This window comes from Ips typographus, linkage group LG5, assembly GCF_016097725.1.
Source record: "Ips typographus isolate SLU linkage group LG5, UJ_Ityp_2.0, whole genome shotgun sequence".
NCBI lineage: Eukaryota > Metazoa > Arthropoda > Insecta > Coleoptera > Curculionidae > Ips > Ips typographus.
Genome location: NC_138426.1, coordinates 5983397 through 6008329, shown reverse-complemented (window position 1 = coordinate 6008329; position 24933 = coordinate 5983397). Strand labels below are relative to the sequence as shown.

General features: G+C 36.3%; 2 protein-coding genes across 3 annotated transcripts in view; both read left to right on the top strand.

Annotated features, from left to right (window-relative positions):
• Nucleotides 1–13: 13 nt before the first annotated feature.
• LOC145729322 (odorant receptor 30a-like) lies at nucleotides 14–1003 on the top strand. The gene is made up of 5 exons (XM_081980035.1): nucleotides 14–335; nucleotides 387–486; nucleotides 538–636; nucleotides 687–842; nucleotides 903–1003. Exons 1-5 carry the CDS (start codon nucleotides 64–66, stop codon nucleotides 957–959), a joined length of 684 nt encoding a protein of 227 aa, XP_081836161.1. The 5' UTR covers nucleotides 14–63; the 3' UTR covers nucleotides 960–1003.
• Nucleotides 1004–6325: 5322 nt separating this feature from the next.
• Nucleotides 6326–24933, top strand: part of LOC145728886 (cilia- and flagella-associated protein 69-like) — a 47382-nt gene continuing 28774 nt past the window's right edge. Inside the window, exons 1-5 of one of the 2 annotated variants that reach the window (XM_081979402.1) lie at nucleotides 6326–6384; nucleotides 6447–6613; nucleotides 12448–12634; nucleotides 12697–12939; nucleotides 17659–17866. In XM_081979402.1, the coding sequence (XP_081835528.1) occupies nucleotides 6464–6613; nucleotides 12448–12634; nucleotides 12697–12939; nucleotides 17659–17866 (788 nt within the window). In that variant the 5' untranslated portion in view covers nucleotides 6326–6384; nucleotides 6447–6463. The other variant, XM_081979403.1, reaches the window with a different exon arrangement.

Genomic DNA, 24933 nt, shown 5'->3' with positions numbered 1-24933 from the left:
AAATTTCAAGGAATACTGGGCAACCACAAACTAATCGAATATAACCAAACCCATAACAACACCATGGAAGTCCATTATTTATACCCATACTATTTCCCTGGAAAAAAACTGGACCATTTGGCGATAACCTATAGTTTGGACACATGTTTTGCTTTCTGGAGCGTAATGATTCACGCGACTACTCACGTGCTCCTGACCACTTTTTTTACTTACGCCGCATCACAATTGCACGTCCTTCGAATTCAGATCAGAAAAATTGAATTTGCAAACTGTGATGACAGGAAGCAAACTGAAATTTTACATCAGATACTATGGAGACACTTGGACTTAATTCGGTAAATATTTTTTTGAGGTTAATACCGTTTACGTTATGCTCATCCTTTCAGGTTTATCCAAATTTTGAACAGTAAAACCAGAACTATACTTTTGATCGAGTTTGTTTTGTGTTCAGTGGACATATCTTCAGCAGCAGTGAACTTAACAGCTGTATAATCCCAGAAAAGTAAATTAAGCAGTCAAATAACCATTTTTTTTTAGGAATTAACCTTTCAAACGTTTTTCTTTTCTGGATACTTTATAATGCTGTTTGTTCAAGTGTTAATCTTGTCCTGGACGGCCAACGAAGTCAAAATTCAGGTAAAAAACTTTTATCATTAAAATTTTTCACCTACGTATGGTTGTTTAAGGGTGAATTGATAGGAAAAGAGATATTTGGGACTGATTGGTACGAGTTGAGCCTTAAAAGCAAATCCTACGTCCTATTTATTATAATGAGGTCACAGAAGCCTTTGGCCTTTAACATAGGTCATTTCTCAATTATGACCACTCAGACTGGATTATCGGTTTTTATAAATAATTGCTTTATATCGAGAAATTGATTATTGACTTGATCTAACTTTTAGGTTCTTCAAGCGGCATATTCGTATGTGAGCATAATGAAAAGACAAACGATTAATTAAATATCAGATAAATGTTTATCTTAATAAATATTGTGCAAATTACAATTTTGTATTATTTTTTATAACCGTCTCCCTGTTAACATATGCGTTTTACTATACTCCATTTAAAAACTAGGAAAAGTGATTGTGAATGAGTGTGAGTGAATGTGCAACCGAGAGAGAGTCACGAAGAGTCGGAGATGCGCTTGAAAGTTCGAGTTAACTCAGAGCCAGGCATTTTCCTGTATTTAAGGCGTATTTAAATAGTGACTGAGCGAATTAGTTGAGTTTATCGGTTAGTTAATTCTTAATTTCGTTTGTTAGTTTGTTTGTTAATTACCGAATAATAAAGTGTTTAATCGTTCCACGTAGTAACTATTGATCACTTATTTTACGGACCGGAGTTGAGTAACCTTTGTTGCCAGAAGTGGAATGAGTGGACATTCCTTTATGGTGAATACAAGAAAACAAACTGCAAAGATAGAGGAACAACTGGAGACAATACTACAGAAAATGGACGTCCAAGTAGACCGAAGACTGAAAGAAAAAAAGGAGCGAAGGCTGTGAGAGAGAGACAAGAGGAAGAAGACCGAAGACTGCCAGAGAGACAAGAAGAAGAAAAAAACCGAAGACTGAAAAAGAGACAGGAAGATCAGAAAGCTCTATAGCAGTTATTATCCGATTAGCCGATTTTCGACAGCAGGGACTAAATGAATTAAATGGAGTGCAAAGTGAAGGAAGAAGTCAGTGTGGTTCGAGAAGAAGTTCGGAGAGCTATGGATGAAATTTACGAAATAATAGCATATTTGGAGAGATTAGAAGAGGGAGGACAACCAGTTAATAGTAGCCATGTTCAGTCAAAGCCCGGATCAAGTTCCACCATGACACTACCTATTTTCGACGGAGAAACATCTTGGGAATTGTACAAGCGCCAGTTCGAGGCAGCGGCAATTTCAAACGGATGGACAAAGCAACAAGGCAACCACACAGGGGAAAGCTTTGGACGTACTTCGATCGGCCAGATTATTTGATGCTCATGAACATGTTCGAGCTCAGATTTAGCAACAAACACCTTAGCAAAATCTACCAGAGTCAATTTAAAAGCCGTACACAAGGTCCTTCAGAAAGTTTACAAGAATTTAGCGCGGATATCGAGAAGATGGTGAGACTGGCATACCTTAGTGCACCTGAAGAATTTGTGCAACAGATCAGTGTACAGTCATTTGTTGCAGGCATCAGTGACAGCGAAATGCAGCAAGCGCTTCTGCTACGTAACTTTTCCTACCTCAGCGAAGCGGTTATCCACAGTTTGGAGTTTGACGCAGCGAAAAGAGCCATCGCATCTCGAAAGGATAAGATTAGGGAAGTCAAGTTTGTTGACAAAAACGACGAACCCGGACATAAAAACTTTACTCATACACTTGAAGGGATGATGAAATTACTACAAACATTACACACCCAGCAAAATAGAGAATCACGAACCCGTCAAGCAAGAAGTGGATTCAAATGCTATAATTGTGGTCGAGAAGGACACATTAGTCGAAACTGTCAAGCACTTACATCCCGGTACCATGAGCGCAACAGGTCACCAGCGAGATTACCTGTAAGGACACCAGTAACCAGCAGGGTTCAGTAACTCCAATTCGCCAATGTAAGGGGACGACATTTGGCGAGTGACGTACAAGTCCCCAGGATGAAAATCTCCAAGATCAGAAAGGGAAATGACAGTCTCGTTGTTCAGGGATTGCTGAATGGGCAGAAGTGCCTCATTACCATCGATACAGTGGCGAAAAGATCAGTGATAAGATGCGGCTTAGTAACAAACCCAAAATTTCACATAGGAGCAAAACCTGTGCTCGAAGCTGCCAATAGACAGAAAGTTCCAGTTCATGGAGAAACGACAGTGACTCTTGGAATCAACACCATTGGTGGTGGTCGTAGTAGCTGACATTATGGATGAATTCATCCTGGGATTGGACGTCATGAAGGGAGTTGGGTCCATCTCGGCGGTTTTCGATAATGGAGTTCTTAAACTAGGCAATCAAGAAGTATTTCTGATAACCCCGGATACAGACAGTTCTCTGAAAGTGAACCTTGTGAACCTAGCAGGACCAATAAAAGGCATTTCTACAGTCGTGGTGGAACCATCAATCCAAGGACATAGTAATGGACTATTAATTGTGCGAAGTGTCGTCAATGTGAACAGGAAGCCTATACCAGTAGCGAATGTCCAGGACAGCAAGACCACACTGAAGAAGGGTGATGTCATCGGAACATGTGAACCGATTGTTTATTTGTCAAGCCACTTGTCAAGTGAAAAGCAACTGATTCAGGAAGAAAAAGGAGCTGTTGATGAATCAGTGGTAAGCGCGCTCGAGACCAGTTGGAGCCACCTAAATGAGGTTGAACGATAGAAAGCACTGCAGTTTGTACGAGAACAATCGGAGACTTGCAGTTAAACCCAAAGAAGTGCCTCCTTTTCCAAAAAAAATTCACATTCTTGGGATATGTTGTCCCTTCCCATGGCAATCAGACAGATCCTGACAAAATCAAGGTAGTGCCAGAATGGCCAAAACCCAGTCGAAACATGACCTTCGGAGCTTTTTGGAATTGTGTGGCTATTATCGCTGATTTGTGAAGGACTTTGGTAAAATTGCTAAGCCGCTTCACCAGCTAACCAAAAAGAAGACACCGTTTATTTGTAAGGATGCCGGAATGTCAACAAGCATTTACGGAAATGAAGCATCGAGTTGTGAGCGCACCAATTTTGGCTTTTCACAGCGACAAAGGGAAGTTTATTTTGGACGCGTCACAGCATGGACTGGGTGCCGTTTTATCACACATGGAAGACGAAGACAAGGCTGTGATAGTATATTTCAGCAAAACTCTTGGAAAAACTGAGAGGAACTACTGCGTAATTCGAAAGGATTTGTTGGCAGTTGTCAAGGCCATTGAACACTTTCATTCATATTTGTATGGTCGAAAATTCCTCACCTCAAGAAGGCCGTGTCTACTGAAGTCCTGTAAGTTTTGTCAAAGACGAGAAGACAAAGAATTGGCAGTGACAAGTAAAGGACGACTTCTTCAAATTACAGCACTAGATAAGCGATTGGACGATATTGCCAACTTTGACCTCGAAATAGAACAGAGTGTCGACGCAGACTTAAAAGTCGTTAAACCATGGTTGGAGGAGGGCCTACGACCAGATTGGCAGGAAATTGCAGGGTGTAATCACATCATCAAAGGATATTGGTTACAAGGGAACTCATTGCGTCTGCGATAGGGCATTCTTGTGAGAAAATGGAAGAGTCCCGATGGAAAAAGTGTCATCCATCAGTCAGTCTTGCCACGCTCCAGGATCGGGTCTGTCGTACAAGAACTACATGTTTGCCGCTGTGGGGGTCATTTAGGAGTAAAGAAGACTTTGGCAAATATAAGGAAACGGTATTATTGGATCAACTGTCATAAAGACGTGGAGGAATGACGCAAGCGATGTAATTTCTGCAATTCCAAGAAAGGGCCGAAAACCCGATCGAGAGGATAGATGCAGTATCTATCTGTAACGCGTTGGGACAGAATTGCAGTTAATATATCCGTTGATCACAGCTATCTAAAGTTTCTTGTTGCATCAGAATAGTTTCCAGTTGTATTGCATTTGTTTAAACTTGTCTGGCAGTGTATTGATATCAAAGAAAAGTTATTTTTTTAATTTTGACATGTATGTAGAATGGTTCAGCTGAAGACCGATGATGAATGGAGTCCCGATGAAATTAGGAATGATGAACTTGAAGACAGCGACATAGGCCCATTGTTGTTGAGAAAGGAACAAAACGAGACAAGACCAGCATGGCAAGAAATCTCTAGCAAAGGCCTGACGTTCAAAACACTTTGGGCTCAGTGGGACTCACTTGTGGTTGAAGGCGGCTTGCTAAAAAAAGCTTGGGAGAGTGCCGATGGAAAAGAGATAAGGAAGCAGCAGGTAGTTACCAGAGGAAGGGTCGACAACGTACTGGAGGAAATGCACAATCGAAAGAATGGTGCTCATTTGGTAGTAAATAAGACTTTGGACAAAATCCGGCAACGATTTTACTGGGTGAACTACTGCCAAGACGTGAAATCATGGTGTCCACAATATTCCATTTGTGCAGCTAGCCACGGACCACAGACGAGATCCCGGGGACCTATGAAGCAGTACAACATAGGATTGCCATTCGAACGTTTGGCCATAGACGTCGCTGGGCCTTTTCCTGAGACCAACAGAGGCAACAAGTACATTCTTGTTCCTATGGATTATTTTAGCAAATGGCCTGAGGTGTTTGCGATTCCAAATCAAGAAGCCAGCACAGTCCCTGATATTGATGGCGTATAGAGCAGCAGTCCACAACTCAAGGGGACAGTCACCATTTAACGTTCTGTTTGGTCGAGAACTTCGACTTCCATGTGATGTGGTGTTCGGATCTCCAACAGGCCAAAGCACGAACATTGAGAACTACGTTGACGAGTTGCAAGAAAGATTACTGAACATCCATGATCTGGTCAGGAAAAGTTTGAATCTACCTAGCGACAAGATGAAAGCTCGTTATGATCTTAGGGCCAATTCCGGAGGGCTCCAGAAGGACGATAAAGTTTGGTTGTTTATCCCTCAGAGGAAGAAAGGCAAATCACCGACATTAACACCGGTTTGGGAGGGACATTACAATGTGGTAAAAAGGTTAAACGACGTCGTGTACAGAGTCCAACGCAGCCCCAAAGGCAAGATGAAAATTGTCCATCTGGACAGACTCAAGAAATACCAGGGACTAGATGAAGCGGATCGGGACGATCAGCTTTAAGAGGGGGGCAGTGTTACGGTTTGGGCCTACTATGCTCGATACTTAATGAACAAGCACTCGATTCGGGATGGATCCGATGCGCCGCTATATCTGGCCGGGCGCGTGAAAGTAGGCCGCCGTTTGAAAGCGATACACCGAGAAGCATCTTCGAAGTTCGACGCAAATCGCGAAGCGTTTTGCGGTGGTTCTAGAACGTGGTTTGCCGAATATAAAAGAAGCGGTTTCGACGGTGGAGAATAGTGGATTTGGAAACGCGGTAAAGTTTAAAGAGTAGAATAATTGAGGAATTGTAGTAGTGATTTTGGTAGCTGAATTAATTATTGTACAGAGTGTTTTGAAGTGTAAATAAATTTATTTCTTGTTGCGTTAAATTGACTGTGTGTAAACCCACGGGAAAACCGTAACAATACTAAAGTTTGGTAACTACTTACACAGTGTCTATTTTTATGTAAAGTTGATGAGATAAAGAATATGCGCGGCCTCAATTCTGAAATCGACCTAAGCATCGTTTATAAATACGGGCATTGGATTTTCTTACGAGTCTCAGTTTTACCTCTTAGCCTGTAACCAGAACAGGTTCAACAGTGAAACGAGAAACATTGTTTCATTTGCTGGTATGTTTATTTCAGAATGTCAGTGAATTGACTTTTTTTTTGACTGTTACGTATTTTCAAAGAATTTAACTGAGTAAATATGGATTGTTTGTACTTGCTGGATGGAGAAAGTGCTTCAAGATTATTAAAGAAGGCCTTAGCGATTCTAAAACATCAAGTCACCAAACACGATGCAGGACACCAACTCAGAGTTTTGAAACATTACTTCTACATTGCTAAAAGCGGTTTTGTATCCTTTCTTTTAATTATGTATTTGTCAAGAGCGTACAGCAACAAAAGGTAAGTCAACTCGTTTTAGTATTTTTATACTACACCGTCACCAACTCCATTTTTATCAGTAACAAGCAAAAGTACCTCTGTCAAAGATATCTAGGCACATAAAGTGGTTAAAATCGGTGTGTGTATGGGGATTTCATTTATGTTTAGAGATATAAAGTTGGTTAGATAATTGAATATTTAGATGACACTATTCTGCAATTTATTTTAGTAGGAGAACTCATGACTCTTGATATATTTTGATCGAGAGGCCATTATAATAATATTTATATAACGTGACTTAAACCATTGTTGATATATTCCCATAAACAGGATTAAATCTTGTGTTTTATACAATATTTTATTAAATTTCGACGTCTTATATTAAAAAAAAAAAACTAAAACCACAGTTATATTAAATTTTAAGCGCGCCCCGTATATGTGACATTGATGTTTGTTCGTTTACAACTGTAAAGAAGCGAATGTCATATAGAGTGATTTAATAGTTATATTCGCAACTGGAGAGGAGAGTGCAACTTTTGCTCCCAGGAACAATTTTTTTTTTATAGTTCGAAGGTGCAAAAAGCTGTTTACTCCAGAGTTGCTCATCTAATTTTTTCTACGACTAAAGTTATGTTTTATGAAAAAAGCAGCAACATAAATACCTGGCTAAAAAAGAAGGTGTTGTTACTAAAAATATGTTTGTCAATTTGTCAAGAAAGTGACAAACTGTCTATAGAAAGTGTGACTTTTACTGGTGGCACTTTCCCTCTCATGGGAGGAAAATACTTTTTTTCTACTCTACTATTCTACAGGGTTCTACTATTCTACTCTATTCTTCATATTGGTTCATTCAACAGTTTAGAGAACGGATAAGTAGGCAAATGCCAACGGTTGAACAAATACAGAATCCTAGACTTTCCGCAACTGTGCGATATGAAATAGACCAATCACAGACAGTCTTCAGCGTGCGTAAAGAAATAGACCAATTACAGCTAATCTTGAACGTAAACCATAGTTCTTCTGATTGTCATCCTTACTGACAGTTGGCATCAAAACATTGCATTTTGACTTATGTTTTGAGACAATGAACAAGCCGTTCAAGTTTCAGTTAGTGTTCAATTAAAGAATCAAAACATCTACTTTATTATTACTTTATTATTTATATGATAAAGCAAATGCTGCAAACTTACAATTTACAATGAATCAAATCCATTCAACACCTCAACCTAAAAGACGAAGTTAATCAGCTGTCACCCGGTGACAATCCGGGATCCAGGTCAAACTTTGGCTGCGTCAAAAGTGATAATGTAAACACGGAAACATTTCAAATATTGAGTGTTTATTTGTTTGAAATTTGGTAATAAAAAAAGTAATTCCAGTTAGTCGTAGAAAAAATAACCTGTAAAACTCGGGCGAATTGTCCATATCTTTATCTTTATCTTGTTCACCCTTGTTGTACAGGGTGCTGCATTTTCGATGGTTTTACGGGGTACAGAGAAAACGGTAATATATAGAAAAAAAGTAGCATATGTGTTCCGGTCTCTTTTTCCGAACTGAGATGACTGGCGAAGAGTGGGCTGCGCAAACTTCTTTTGTTTCAAAGATACGGGGCATACCCCACATGCTTTTGAAAATTGGTCATTTTGAAACCTCCTGTGTATTTCAGTTGCTCTTAGAGTTATCAAAAAAGGAAAAAAACGGTTTCGGTAGAAGTTTTGACGTAGAATCCAATGGCGTAGTCCGTCTTTTTCTATTACGTTTAGTTTCTGACATGACACTAAGTTATATTTTTTTAAATGGAACACCCTATATATTTTTAGTTCATTTAATTCTGTTGATTTTTACTTTTTCAACGGTGTATTAAAACATATAACTTTGTAAATGTTAATCTTGGTAATTAGAAAAAAAGCGTTTCCTTAACAAAAAAGGGCTAAATAATATGTATAAAAATACCCACAGTCGAAACAAAATTTGGCTATGTTCATATTAACATGTTACATGTCGTTTACAAACAGTTTTTTCAACTTCTACCTTAAAAATAATAGAAAATAGAAATGACCAGTTTTCTTATTAAAGTGACGGTAGAACTGTTTGTTACTTAGATTTTTTAATAAGACTTATAATTAATTTTCTGATGTGTTAGTTTATATGATTTCCGATTTTGTTTGGTATTTTAGATATTGGCCTTTTTTTAGCTTAGCAACGGCCTTTTTTTAAAATAACAGGATTAACCTCTACAAACTTATATGTTGTAATACACCGTTGAAAAGGTAAAAATCAACAAAATTAAATGACGTAAAAATATATAGAATGTTCCATTTAAAAAAAATGTAACTTACTGTCATATGTCAGAAACTAAACGGAATAGAAAAAAACTGACTACATGAATGAATTCTACATGAAAACTTCTACCGGGAACCGTTATGCTACTTTTTTTCTATCTATTACCGTTTTCTCTGTACCCCGTAAAACCATCGAAAATGCAGTACCCTGTACAGTATACTATAGTCTATCTGGTGTCACTTTCACTCCCCAGGTAGTGTTGCAGCTGCAAAAACTCCACTATTATCCAAACAAACATTAGGTTAGTGAGACAAAGTTGTTTTTAGCATAGCTTGTATAGTGAAAGGTTCACCCACTCACCCTCTGACTGATAATTTGACTGTGTAAGTCCATATTCTGTTCCTAGAAGGGCTGCCGAGACTCTATAGCCAGTTTAAGATTCTTCACATTTCACAGTCAGATCAAATTTTGAGATTTAAGTCAGATATCAAAACTGAATCATTTTAAGTTTTAGGTACAACACTGATGAATACCCTCACTGATGATAGTTCATGAAGTTGAAGCTAAATCACATCACTTTTGAAGGAAGAATTTGGCCCCTTTGTTGTTGTCCCTGTACAGTAGGAAACTTATCTTCAAAGATACGGCTTCATTATCCACTATTTTCATCACTTTAAATCGTTTGGTAGTGTTATGAAGAGGGTTGAGATAGGTGATCCGGTCGTCCTCATTAAATATTTGCAAGAAAACCAGTGTTTTCTTAAAGAACTTTGCTACTAAGTAAATAAGTTGGGTAGAGACATTGAATGAGGTTATATCATATTCAAGTCATATTATATATTCTTTGCATTATGTGGGTAGTAACTCAAAATTATTACTTTAATAAACTTGTTTTAAATGTTTTGATTAGAGAATGACGGCGATATGAATTTTACTTAACAACCGCTTGGCACGAGATTTAAAATTTCCGAATTTTAGAGCCGTTTTGCGTCTCAATGGTCAACCTTACGGTATTGAAAATTACAAGTTGATAGCCGAAAACGTGCTTTACAACTTTTATCTATCGCGTTTTTCCATTAAATGAACCCCGTTCATGCGCAAAAAAATTAAAACCGTTTTCCCATGTTAATCTCCTATGTCCAGGGTGCTCTTGGACACCTGGTATACGGAACAGTTATTATTTAGATTGTTAACAATTATTTGCATACCTGAATTTTCCTTTTGATTGGACACTTCTTTTGCTTTTCCGTAAAACGTAAAATTTTCCCAATTAAATATTTATTAGGCATCAGTCAGGAAAAAGACGCACACAAATTTTTAGCTAACCGCAAGCGCATATTAAAACCAAACACAAAACATAACTTCATTCAAACTTAGTAAAACTTAGCAGACAACAGAGAATATCATTTCTCTCTTACACATTAGGAGAAATACAGACAGACACACATTATGGTTGCGTTCGAGGAGACGATAATGTGATGTCATTCCACAGCTCAACATGTGACTTCTTCGTCAACAGAAATCACGTGACACGCTGAACAGAGGCGCACGATAAATATTAATAAAATCATATCTGTCTTAGATTATCTTATTTAGGAAAGTTTAGCTGATATTTGAAAATAAATGGTAACTGTTTTCACTCCTAAACTATCCCGATTATATAGAAAATTTAAATGTCGTTTAACTTATTACTTAAGATTGAAAGTTAATCGAGATAAATTCCTTGGAATTACAAATCCTTTATTAAAAAATGTCATTCCGTCATTTCCGTTAATGATAATAAATATTTTCAATTTTGTATATTTTGAGCTTTAGTAAATTCATTTTTCAACGACCCCTATAGAAAATAAAATGTTCCTTCCTCATTTGAGAGATAAAAATATCACTTTCACTACCTAAGGAGTGAAAGTGTCATCAGAGAGACTAATAATATATTCGAAAAGTAGTAGTCCATATGCACACAGTGGAGTAGTGAGTGTAAGTGAAATCAAAACTCAGAGTCGATCTCCACAAATATTTATTAAAAAGGTTGTTAATTGCCTAACATGTTTCGGGTGTATTCAGACACCCATCTTCAGAGGCTTAACTAGATCACTAGTCTGCTGACTGTCATTCTAAAAGGGGGGACAGTTGAACCCAAATGTACCAAGGTGGTTTTTTATTCTGCACGGGGGAAAAAACCTTGATCAAAAACCCAGTTCTGGTACAGAGGTGACAGGTTGCTCCGTTTTTTATTCTCGAAGGGGAAAAAAACTTAATCAAAACCCAGTGTTGATGTCAAAAAGTGAAGTTACTAGCTACGTTTTTTATTCTTTAAGGGGGAAAAAACTTAATCAAAACCTAAGGTAAGGAGTCACTCCATGTCCTGCTGCACCCAAGCCATGTTGCCCTGCACGGTCACACCTCCACAGTGACAAAGGGAAAGTCGCCCTCATTTTAATTTGTTAAATGTTGAACTTGTGAGTGTCCACCGCGGTTTTTTGTTGTGTGACGTCCCTTTCGTGTCCATTTGGTCTCCTTAGATAGACATGCAGTTTTTACATCATTCAACTTCTTCGGGTTTTGATTAAGTTTTTTCCCCCTTAAAGAATAAAAAACGTAGCTAGTAACTTCACTTTTTGACATCAACACTGGGTTTTGATTAAGTTTTTTTCCCCTTCGAGAATAAAAAACGGAGCAACCTGTCACCTCTGTACCAGAACTGGGTTTTTGATCAAGGTTTTTTCCCCCGTGCAGAATAAAAAACCACCTTGGTACATTTGGGTTCAACTGTCCCCCCTTTTAGAATGACAGTCAGCAGACTAGTGATCTAGTTAAGCCTCTGAAGATGGGTGTCTGAATACACCCGAAACATGTTAGGCAATTAACAACCTTTTTAATAAATATTTGTGGAGATCGACTCTGAGTTTTGATTTCACTTAATAATATATTGTTACAATTTTCCCCGTGGGTTCACACAAAGTCAATTTAACTCAACAATTAATAAATTTATTTACACTTCAAAACACTCCGTACAATAATTAACACAGCAACTAAAAAAACACTACTACAATTCCACAATTACTCCGCTATTTAAACTTTACCGCGTTCCCAAATTCACTACTTCACTACTACACTACTCTACTCTCGTCGACGCCGCTTCTTTTATATTCACAAACCACGTTCTAGAATGACCGCGAAACGCTTCGCGATTTGCTTCGAATCTTCGATATGTTGTTTAGTGTTTATTTTACCTGAATGATGTGACTTTGATAGCCCTGTCAGTCAGTGAAACCATTGCTAATATTAAAAAAGGTTTTAGAGCGTTATAAGCGGGCGTTATGATAACGCCCCCTTATGATGCCCTCAGGTTGTTATGAACACTATAACCTACAGCGTTTCCAAGGTATTGTGTATTCATAACGTATAGGTGAAACATAAAATCGTTAAAATTGATATTAACACTTTTAATATTGTTTAGGTGGTTGTTGTTAGGTGAAAGTTTATTTCTATTCAGGGTATTTCCTTAACAACATCTTTCAGCTTGTTCAAGATTTGACGGATGTAATGTGCCTTTTTGAATTGATACGTCTTAAATCTTTAACGGAACCAGGCTTTTGCGAACCACTTAATAATTTGCTTCATATTTGCTCATATCCACCAATACTTAGCAGGGAATCCGATTTGATTCGTCATACACTCGATATCCAAGAATACTTCTCTTGGCTTGGTAATAAATTATTTACCTATTTAAATAAAGAAATGTACATATTGCTTTACTTTGTTTAACAGGCTATTTATTGACGTGGCTCTACAAGTCGGAGTATCAACACAATATCACAAAAGCTGTTTACAATATGCTAACGAAAAGCTATAATGAGAAATTTTACCTTTCTCTTGAGGTGAGGCTGCAGAAAGCTGAATCCAGCCAGCTGGCCAATGTAATTGTGGAACTGTTAACGAAAGTGGATCTTGATTTTTATGATGAATTACTAGACATCATTGAAATACTTGCCAATGATTCAGAAACAGTGCGTAAGTATTTCTACGAAAGATTTTGAGTTGTTTGTCGTTACTCTGTATTTAACCTCGTGGTTCAAATGTTTGTGAAAAATAGGAATACATGCTATAATTTGAAGGATGACAAAAAAATTAAATTTTGTTTATTTTCTCAAATCTTTTGATAATTAACTGAAAAAGCATATAAAAAACGCTGGACCATGGTTGTCGATGTAGATGTAATTGTTGTTTGAAGTTGAAGTTCTCAGATTATGAAGCTAGACGGTAATTAGCAGTCGTGTTTGTAAATACAACCTGAACTACAGTGTGAAGTGAAACTTCAAAGTGGTGTGTTTTGCCGAGTGCGACGATACTCGTTGGTGGTATTAGATCGTGATTGATGGTCCAGGAGTTCAGACGAATCACAGGACAGGAAGAAACCGATCGAACTACAAGAAGTGGACTGTTGAATGGCTGGGAGTAGTAGATCACAAAGCGCAAAATTGGACGAGACAGTGAAACAGCTCATGAAGACAATGTTGCCAAGTATACCGTTAAAACGGTATATCTACCGTTTTGTAGTTCTTCTCCTGTTTTTTGTATATAATCTACCGTTTTTACCTACGTTATTGCCATTATGTTGGTTGTGAAACTTTTTATATACTTTTTCAGTTTATTGAATGGGAAATTTAATAAGAACTCTAAAAATGCGCTTGAAACAGTCATTTTCCTACTCCAAATTAATCTCTAAAACCACGTGATATCTGTCACATTTTACTAGAATTTGCAAGAATTACATTTTAACACAGTTTTCGAAACAAGACGATTTTCTGAGATTTAACAGTTATTTTGACAATTGTCACTTCATAGTCTAGCTAAATAGTCTTCTAATATCACGCGACAACTGTCAATAACGTCAAACCATGCTCTAAAGTTGCAAAAATCAGGATTTAGAAACGTTTTCTTGCAGTATTTGATATAAAACGTGTTTCTGAGAATTCTGACAGTTATTTTAACAATTATTACGTGACCGTATAGCTAAAAAGTGTTTAAAAATCACGTGACAGCTGTCACTAACGGCAAAACAATCAAACCATGCTCTAAAGTTGCAAAAATCAAGGTTTAGAGACGTTTTCTTGCAGTATTCGATATAAAGACTGTTTTTGAGATTTATGATTTTTGAGAATGGCACGTGACTGCCTAGCTAAATTATTCTTTAAAATCACGTGATATCTGGCACTAATGTCAAAACTTAAAAAAACAATTATTAATGAAAAAATGAAAAATCTGTATTTTTGAAGTACGGTTTTAATAGCAGATAGTAAGATACCCTGTATAATAATGTAAAATGAATGAATTTGTTTTGATCTACCGTCATCTACCGGTTTTTGACTGATTATTCTACCGCCATTAAATATTTAGACTTGGCAACACTGCATGAAGATGTTTCAAGAAATGCAAGCGTACCGAATAAGCTGAGATCCGTTCAAGAAATGCAAGCAAATTAAGACCATAAATTTTAAGAACTAAAGTCAGGTTAAGTGAGTCAAGATGTGTGAGAAAGATTTACAATAATTCACTATAAGCAGGTGTCTCTATGTAGTTAGTAAATACACAGATCCTGAAATATGTTCCTGTTTAGAAGCATAAAAAAACGGATGCAGTAACTTCAAACCAAAAAAAAAAAATTTTTGAAGAAAAATTTGATTAGAATTAGAATAATACTTATTGCAATGTTGTATTTTTCGATAAATCAATATTTTTTGAGACACGGGACGTTAATCGAAAAACGCCTATCAACGTCCCGAGATATTGACCTAACCAAAATATTCTTATGCTGAAACAAATAAAAAAAAGTGTTGGTTAATTATAGACTACTTGAAAATAATTTACAAAATTTACACTGAAAATAGAAATCATAAAGTCAGAATGATTCAGATGTATACAGAGTAATTCAAATTCGACCCTCACGATTGGGATCTCGGAAAGTATAAGAGATACGAGAAAATTTTAATTGGGGCAAAGTTGCTCAATTTAAAGTAAAACCAAATACCGTTTTAAAAATTACGATTTTCCTAGTATTGAACTTTTGATTTTTTGTTTTTATTTATTTATAACCTTATTTGAAAAGTTTTTGAAATATTTTTTGTTCAAACGGACGTGAAGTACTCACTTCACGTACAGTTTAGCGGCCGTAAAATGCACTTTTACGGCCCTAAGTCCGAAAAAAAAATACAGGGAAAAAGTAAATTAACAATCACTATGTCACCATCTACGCTTATTATTGCTTGCTGGTTACGATTTCTCTATGTGACCACTGTGTGCACCAATTACAGCAGTACACCCATCCATATCAGTACAGCAATCTTCGTCTCCCAATTTCATTTTTGCGTAAATGAAAAAATGGAAAATATTTCTGACAAGAGTCAGTCTATTATTTAACGTCACATCAACAATGCATAACCAGCAAACTTAACGATAAACGTCACCGTGATTGCTAGACCCTTCTCATTTTATTCATCAAAAATTAAGAATTTCTAAATAAATATCGTTTGAACAAAAAATGTTGTGTACAGGGTGCTGCATTTTCGATGGTTTTACGGGGTACCGAGAAAACGGTAATAGATAGGAAAAAAGTAGCATACGTGTTCCGATCTCTTTTTCTGAGCTGAGATGACTGGCGAAGAGTGGGCTGCGCAAACTTCTTTTGTTTCAAAGATACGGGTGGCTTTTGAAAATTGGTCATTTTAGAACCTCCTCTGTATTTCATTTGCTATTAAAGTTATCAAAAAAGGAAAAACGGTTTCCGGTAGAAGTTTTTACGTAGAATCCAATGGCGTAGTCAGTTTTTTTTTATTACGTTTAGTTTCTGACATATGACAGTAAGTTATATTTTTTTAAATAGAACACCCTATATATTTTTAGTTCATTTAATTCTGTTGATTCTTACTTCTTCAACGGTGTATTAAAACATATAAATTTGTAAACGTTAATCTTGGTAATTAGAAAAAAAGCGTTGTTACCGTTTTCTCTGTACCCCGTAAAACCATCGAAAATGCAGCACCCTGTACACCTCGGCCGTGAAATAATTTTATGCACTTTAGGAATTAAAAGTGCACTTGAGGGATAAAAGAGAAGTAATTTTAAGTGAATCCACCATGCCAACAATAATCAATAACAACTATCAGTAATACGAGAGTACCGTTGTAACCACTGTTAGTTTTGTAATTTTTTTTATTTTTAGTTTCTCGCATTCTAAAGTGCATAAAATAGTATATAAACCTCGAGACTAAAGTGTCTTTTAATCCCTTAGCGAATTGTATGTGTGCGGGATTAAAAGAACGACTTTAGTCTCTAGGTTTATAATATACTATTTTCGTCCTCAAGATTGTTGTCCTCGGCCCATAAGACGGCATCGGACGCCAAACTTTCTTTCGGCCGAAAAAACACCATTTCACGGCCTAGGTATACAAATAACTATTCATTACCACTTTTTATCAGCTATACGAGGACGGTTTCGTATTTGACGCCCGACATTTTGTCTGTCGGCAGTCATCATCAACTTTCTTTTTTCTTATGGGCGACATATTACATTTTTAAACGTCAAAATATTACGTTTAATTCTGATTTCAGTGATGTAGAACAACTTGTGGTTTGCTCCATATATGACGAAATAATTCAATAAAAACTAATTTTACTTCAATAAGTTGGCCTTGAATTTATGAGAAGTTTTATGAACATAACTTGACAGGATCTGTCCAACGCGATTATTTAGACTGCACTACTTTCAATTATTTTTTTTTAAATGAAAAACTTCATCACTCACTTTTACTCATTATTTTTATTTTAAGGTTAATTAGAAATTTACGAGCACTTTAAGAGCAAATCAACGTACTTACTTTTATGTTTCCAAGTGAGAGGTTATCATTTAGAAAACTTCAGGTTTTTTAAGTTTTATTTTTTCTATAACGTAAAGTGTAAGTTAGATTAACCTTTTTTTAAAAAAAAAACACCAAATTTTAGCACAAATGAAACTATTTTCCAGGATACTATACTGACCACCGCCATGTTGAATTTAAACCTGTCAAGGTGGTCATTTTTACTAATTTTGGCATGAAGAAAAGTAATCCGGTGTCGGTTTTGCTGTAACTGCCGCCGTTTTGTCACCAAACTTGAATTTATGGCATTTTTGGCAGTTTTCAAGACATGCCACCCATAAAAAATGACATTTTAACAAATGACACTTTACCTTACATATCTATCATTACCCTAAACTACTAATGGCAGTTGAAGATGATTTTCAAAATTCAATCATTTTGTAAAAAAATTTGGGGTACCTCCTATAAAAAAATCCGTTTTTTTTTAAATTTTTTAAGGTCGACCGGTGAATTGTACGGAAAAATGTTATATTTAATAAAAAAAAAGCGTCTCTTTGAGGGAAATACATAGTACAAATTTCACACTGCTCACACTGCTCCTTCTCTAGAGATTTAGCAAAATGTCCGTAAAAAGGTCAATAAAATTTGACGCCCTCTAGCCGCCAAACGGGACAACTTAACAGTGCGCGCTCAACGTCATGTCATAGCTCCATTCATTAGCTACCTACGATCATATGATATGTTTACAAAATGTTTCAAAAAATCAATTAATTTTTGGAAAAATGCACCGACATTTTCTTCAAATGAAGGGTTTTCTTGGCCAACTATTCTGACCGCCGCCATATATATACAAAAATAACGATTTATATTTTTACAGGTGAAACCTTATTAAGAAAAAACGTAGTTAGCAGCATTATCGTGCGGTTAGAACCCACATGGGCATCAAGATTTCCATCTATTAAACCTCGAATGCCTACGGGAAAGGAACAAATATATAAATCCAAAACCATCTTTAATATACTGTTACCTCTCATAACTCAAGCGGACATAAATCTGATGCGTGCCCCGTCAAAATTCACTTTATGGTAAGTATTAGCCAGTCACTATATCATAAAGAATGTCAGAGACCTGTGCGATATACAGCCTGTTTAGGAAAACCTGAATTTGAAATATATGTGCTTAGTATTTATATTACATTTAATGGAAAAACGTTTCAGATAAAAGTTACAGAGAACATATCCGGCTATCAAGCTGTAATTTGTTTTATTTTTAACCAGGTTAACCAAGAAAATTATTGGTCAATTGGAGACTACTTGAATTTTTTACTTTTTTCACGCACTTCTTTCACATCCTGTATAAGGCAGTTAAAGAGCAATAAAGAAAATGTTTTTATTTTCAACCAGTTATGTAATAACGTTATTTCTTATGTGTAAACCAGGTGGAAAGATGAAAATTACCTGCTTTTACTTTCTACCCGGGTGCCAATGTCAATATGCGTTTTGTCATATCTGGGCTTACTTTTTATAGTTAAGAGACTGTGCCGCCACCTCTGCAACAGCTCGCAGCTCAGGTGATGATGAGTAACATCTGCGTCTTCAGAAATCTCCATCTTAATAGCACTTTAAGAAACATTTCAGCTCAAAATATTAAACACAGAATAGCACAATAATGACGTTGTCAAGATTGTCAACAAATCACCATTCGTTTATTATGGTTGAAGTCATAACTACTCGTACCTATACTACCTTATTGTTAGAGACTATTAGCAATCAATATTTCAACTGAATGATTTATTAAAAGTTCGATGAGATTTTGATAAATGGTTGAAAATAAAATAGTATACAAACTACGGTAGAAAGTTTAATTACTGTCTCGGGATAAAGTTCACCTCGACTCGAATTTGAATTATTGTAAGTATTTATAGAAATCTTTAGGCCAATACCAGCGCTGGCGTCTCCAACAGTTGTCTCTTTGGTCGACAAATTAATTTGCTGATGAATGACTGAGGTTTGTGAACTGCAACAGCTTCAGAAAACACGGCACGTTGAGACCGCATAGCGCCAGTTTTGATTTTATTCCCCATTGAGCTATCCACATAACCTTCTGCCACAGTACTAGATTTTCATCCTCCCAGCCTTTTTAATTGGAGTACATTTGCACCACTGTTGGCAAGTAACGTAGGGGCGGTTTTTCTTAGAGCGTGGTCTGTAAAGCCTTTCGAGTTCTACAAATTCAAAAAAGTTGCAATATTTTGGGAAAAATTAGCTTTTGTTTTCATTTTCACTAATTCGTCCGTCCGACAAGCTCCAGATACACCTATTATTAATGCGACCTAAAACAATAAGAAAAATATTGTTACGGTTTTCCCGTGGGTTTACACAAAGTCAATTTAACTCAACAAGAAATAAATTTATTTACACTTCAAAACACTCCGTACAATAATTAACTCACCTACCAAAAACACTACTACAATTCCACAATTATTCTACTCTTTAAACTTCACCGCGTTCCAAATCCACTACTCTCCACCGTCGAAACCGCTTTTTTTATATTCGATAACCACGTTCTAGAACCACCGCAAAACGCTTCGCGATTTGCGTCGAACATCGATATGCTTCTCGGTGTATCGCGTTCTAACGGTGGCCTACTTTAACACGCGCCCGGCCAGATCTTGCGGCGCATCGGATCCATCCCAAATCGAGTGCTCGTTCAGTAAGTATCGAGCATAGTAGGCCCAAACCGTAACAATATAATACCATAATAACTGTGCACTTGTATAAGCTCAAAGACAATTTTTTTTAAATACCTATTTAAAGATCACAAATATCTTACCTTTATTAGAAGATTATTTGGAGCTTTGTTTAAAAAAACCTCTATATTTTTCCTGGAAAATACGTTCTATTTCTTGGGCCTGAACCCCACATTTTGTCGTTTTAGGAAGCCCAGCAGTTTTGCATGTTTCGAAGTATCAGTTTTTTCTTCAATTTGTAGCATCGTTCGTATAATACTGTTACGGTTTGGGCCTACTATGCTCGATACTTCTGAACGAGCACTCGATTCGGGATGGAATCGAAGCGCCGCAATATCTGGCCGGGCGCCGCAATTAATTGTTGTACGGAGTGTTTTGAAGTGTTAATAAATTTATTAATTGTTGAGTTAAATTGACTTTGTGTCAACCCACGGGAAAATCGTAACAATACTGTACATTGCCCACAAAGTGGACGGCTTCTTTTGTCTGGATTGTTCTCCAAAATATGCTAAAAGTACACTTTCAGAACTGGTATTTTTCACCTTTTTTTTTTTCGCACCACTTCCTATATAATTCAATAGCTTTTAGGTAGCGATGCTTACTTTGGCACCAAACCGTGTGCTGCTGCGTCAGCAGCCTGTCGTATTTCTGGCGGGGTACAATCCACCAATTCTTCATCGGAGGACATTTTTCTCAATTTATTAGTCGCGAACTGAATATCGATCCGACTTTATCTGACATTTATTTATATTGGTGACAGTTGTTTACCACATAGCTACGGTAACAATATACCTGCTTGATTATTCTGAGAAAAATGCCTGCTTGGTAATTTTTTGTTATATGTAATATTTTAGATATCTTCAGAACGAAACAATGATTTATACATTTTTACAGAAATATGATGACTATGAAGGCTTTCACGGCCGGAGAAAACTGAAATACAAAAGTTATAAGATAAGACCACGGCTTATAAGCCCGGATAACTTTTCTATTTCAGAAATATGATGGTTGTAAATAATATACTATACAAACCTCGGTAGGAAGTTTCATTCCTGTCTCGAGATCAAAGCTAAACCTCGACGCTTCGCGTCTCGGCTAACTTACTCATCTCTCGACAGTAATGAAATTCTTCCCACCTCGGTGTGTTGCTATTATCAAAGCACACGGTTTACGGGGTTCTTTTTGATAAGTTAGACTTGGAATATACTCAACACACTTTATTTAATAATTACACGACAGTTTACAACACTAGAGTGCACTTTTAAACCACTCAAGTTACTTAGATCACTTTGTGCTGCTTTGCTTCGCACCGCTATTATTCCACAACTCGTTCAATACCAAAGTGAACTGACTCTTCGTCCGCTCGGTTTGTTTATAGAGGGTGTCCCGCGAGGTAAGGGACAAAATTGACAAAATTTCAATACGTCGTTCCTTACAAGGTATGATTTTTTTAAATTTAATAGTGTTATTGTGCCGAAAACTACAATAATATCAAAAATTTTTTGACATTATTGTCAGTCAAACTATATCCCTTACTTCGGGAGACACCCTGTATATGTGCGGTTCATACTTCTTGATGTTCTTCTACAGCTACTTTTTGCGTAGAAGCGTGTAATAGTATATTACATTCTCAGGTGGAAAGTGTTTGATTTCTGTCGAGAGATCAGGTAGTTTTTTAGTAGTAGTTTTAGTGAACTTTATCTCGAGACAGAAATTAAACTTTCTACCGTGGTTTGTATACTATTTTATTTTCAACCAAATATCAAAATCTCATCGAACTTTTAATAAATCATTCAGTTAAAATATTGATTGCTAATAGTCTCTAACAATAAGGTAGTATAGGTGCACGAGTAGTTATGACTTCAACCATAATAAACGACTGGTGATTTGTTTACAATCTTGACAACGTCATTATTGTGCTATTCCATCTTTAGTATTTTGAGCTGAAACGTTTCTTAAAGTGCTTTTAACATGGAGATTTCTGAATACGCAGATGTTACTCATCATCACCTGAGCTGCGAGCTGTTGCAGAGGTGGCGGCACAGTCTCTTAACTATAAAAAGTAAGCGCAGATATGACAAAACGGATATTGACATTCACCCGGGTGGAAAGTAAAAGCAGGTAACTTTCATCTTTCCACCTGGTTTACACATAAGAAATAACGTCGAAATAAGTCGTTGCCACTATAATTTAATTGGTACCGGTTTCGGCCTAAGCCATCATCAGACTTTTTTGCTGTTTGACTTTGTGTTTTGCTCTCCTTGTTTTTTAAAATAATAATTCATATAAAAAAAAAAGTTAGCTTGTAATAGCTGGCTAAATCTAAATTATTTCTAGCTTCGTAGTACTCTTCAACACAAGGAGCAGTTCCTCCTTCAAGCTTTTCACCTGGTTCTCATTACACCAATTTGAAATAAATCATATTCCTTGTTGTAGCGTCCTATTGATTTTGACAGTAATAAATCCAAACTTTTATTGATTGTTCCGGTTGATACGATGAATTCAAGAAGTTGTTCATCTGATGAGTCCAATGACAATTATTTTGGGAGCAAATAACACTCAAACTGATTAGTTTCAGTACAGTACTTCACGTTTAGTAATTGATATGTTTACTTCGGTTGACATAACATAAAAGCACGTGACAGAACCAGTTTGTTGTTACACGTAATATACAATGTAACTCAAAAGTTTCGAAGAATGAATGGCCAATAGAATTCTTTTAAAATTTGAGAGCATGAATGAGTTTCACGGACAAGTTAATTAACTATGATAAATTCATAACATCACTGACACAATGTCACATGACGCCTATTTGGTAGTATAATGCATTGAACTTGAATTAAAAAATAAGTGCGGAAAAAAGTATTTTCAGCACTAGTGCAGAATAAAGTTTTTCCTTCTGCACTCATATGCGTGCGAAGAACTATCAAATTCTGCACGCGAGTTTCGCAAAACTAAACAAGTCGTTAGTAGTTGTGCCACATCGGGTGACATTTGTACTGAACTCTATGAGTTAGAACGTGCAAATGGCATCTCAAAATCTAGGAGAATCACCATTGACGTCGCATCATTTGGTAAACACCGATATGGTTGGTTAAAAATGGTGAGGTTTTGTTTTTTGTTTATCAATCCCAATCCTCTAATCGGTTTCGCCGTATTACGGCTCAGCCAAAAATCTACCTACAACTTTTATCCGAAGCGTTTTTTAATAAAATAAATCGCACCGCCGCAAAAAATAAAAGACACACCCGTGTTACTAATTACGTTGCACACCCAGTACTCAATGCAGGGTGTCCCACGACGAAAGACATCGATTGATATTGGAAAAAGTATAAATAGGAGAGTTTTGAAAATTTGGCAGGATACTGATGTGGGCATGCCCAATCTAACTAAAATATTTTCAAGATGGTTCTACTTCCGTTTATACCGGAAGTCGATCACAACTTTCTTATTTTAAATAGAACACCCTATATATTATTACATATTTGGATTCCTCACAAAATTCTGACCAACTAATGTGTACAATGCCCTATGCCTATCTCTAGCCGTTTTCGAAATATTTGATGTTTTTCCAAAAAAGTGACAGTTGCAACGCTCAACATATTTTTGTACTCTGTCAAAACCTTAATTTATTTTGCAATGAAACTTTGGGTTATTGTAAATAAAGGATCGTTTTATTAAACTGAGGGTGCGTAATGACTCATTTGTATACAGGGTCGTCAAAAAAAAATCATAAACTTGCAACTTAAAAAAATGAAAAATCTCAAGTTTTTTAAATAGAAACCCACATTTTTTATGTCGGAATCATTTTGAGCATTAAAAATTACTATACGTTTCAATTTACCTGCCTATACATAAATCCAACCCATTTCGTTTTATTTGAGAATTAACCTTTTTTTTATTAGGCTGCATGGTTGGGATTAGCTGGTAATCTAGTTGGTCATGCTTTTGACACACGGTGATATTGGAGACCTGCAGAGCATGTTAATAACACTAGTTTTTAGTGTTTTGACAACTGCAAATATGCCGTCGCGGTTACGTTATTCAAACCAAGATTACTTAAATCTGTTTATTATTTACGGAGAATGTGATGAGTAGAAAAGTTGTGAGTAAAACATGTTAGGTATTTGCCTCTCGTTATCCAGAAAAACCAAAGCCATCACCAAAAGCTGTCAAGCAAATAATTGAAAATTCAGAATACGGGACAAAACCAATCCCTAACAATACAATTGTAGAAATTGCAATTTTGGGCTATTTTATTGCAAATCCAACTTCGTCAATAAGACAAGTTTCCGTAGAATCAGGCATATCCAAAAGTTCAATTCAGAGGATACTGAAAAAACATAAATTTCACAATTTTTCATTTAAATTAGTGCAACAATTAAAAGAGGTTGAGCGGCAAATACCTCACATGTTCTACTCACAACTTTATCACATTCTCCGTAAATAATTACAGATTTAAGTAATCTTGGTTTGAATAACGTAACCGCGACGGCATATTTGCAGTTGTCAAAACACTCAAAACTAGTGTTATTAACATGCCCTGCAGGTCTCCAATATCACCGGGTGTCAAAAGCATGGCCAACTAGAGTACCAGCTAATCCCAACCATGCAGCCTAATAAAAAAAAGGTTAATTCTCAAATAAAACGAAATGGGTTGGATTTAGGTATAGGCAAGTAAATTGAAACGTATAGTAATTTTTAATGCTCAAAATGGTTCCGTCATAAAAAATTTGGGTTTCTATTTAAAAAACTTGAGATTTTTCATTTTTTTAAGTGGCAAGTTTATGATTTTTTTTTGACGACCCTGTATACAAATGAGTTATTACGCACCCTCAGTTTAATAAAACGATCCTTTATTTACAATAACCCAAAGTTTTATTGCAAAATGAATTAAGGTTTTGACAGAGTACAAAAATATGTTGAGCGTTGCAACTCTCACTTTTTTGGAAAAACATGAAATATTTCAAAAACGGCTAGAGATAGGCATAGGGCATTCTACACAAAAGTTGGTCAGAATTTTGTGAGGAATCCAAATATGTAATAATATATATAGGGTGTTCTATTTAAAATAAGAAAGTTGTGATCGACTTCCGGTATAAACGGAAGTGCAACCATCTTGAAAATATTTTAGTTAGATTGGGCATGCCCACATCAGTATCATGCCAAATTTTCAAAACTCTCTATTTATACTTTTTCCAATATCAATCGATGTCTTTCGCCGTGGGACACCCTATATAGTCAGCATAGTTAACGTAATGAGGTTTCCGGCAAGCTTAAAAGATGACAAAGAGAGGCACTGAAGATCGACTAGAATACCGATCTCTGAAGTTATTCCTTGGAGAATGTGTTCTGGTAGGGATAGTTTGCGATTATAGCTTGTAGCGGCCTGTCTCTTCTTCC

Excerpts from the sequence above, each read along its gene's own strand:
- LOC145729322 (XM_081980035.1), top strand. The coding sequence starts at position 64 with ATGGAAGTCCATTATTTATACCCATACTATTTCCCTGGAAAAAAACTG. Across the intron at positions 487-537 it reads CAGCAGTGAACTTAACAGCT|GAATTAACCTTTCAAACGTT; the intron begins GTATAATCCCAG and ends ATTTTTTTTTAG. Across the intron at positions 637-686 it reads CCAACGAAGTCAAAATTCAG|GGTGAATTGATAGGAAAAGA; the intron begins GTAAAAAACTTT and ends TGGTTGTTTAAG.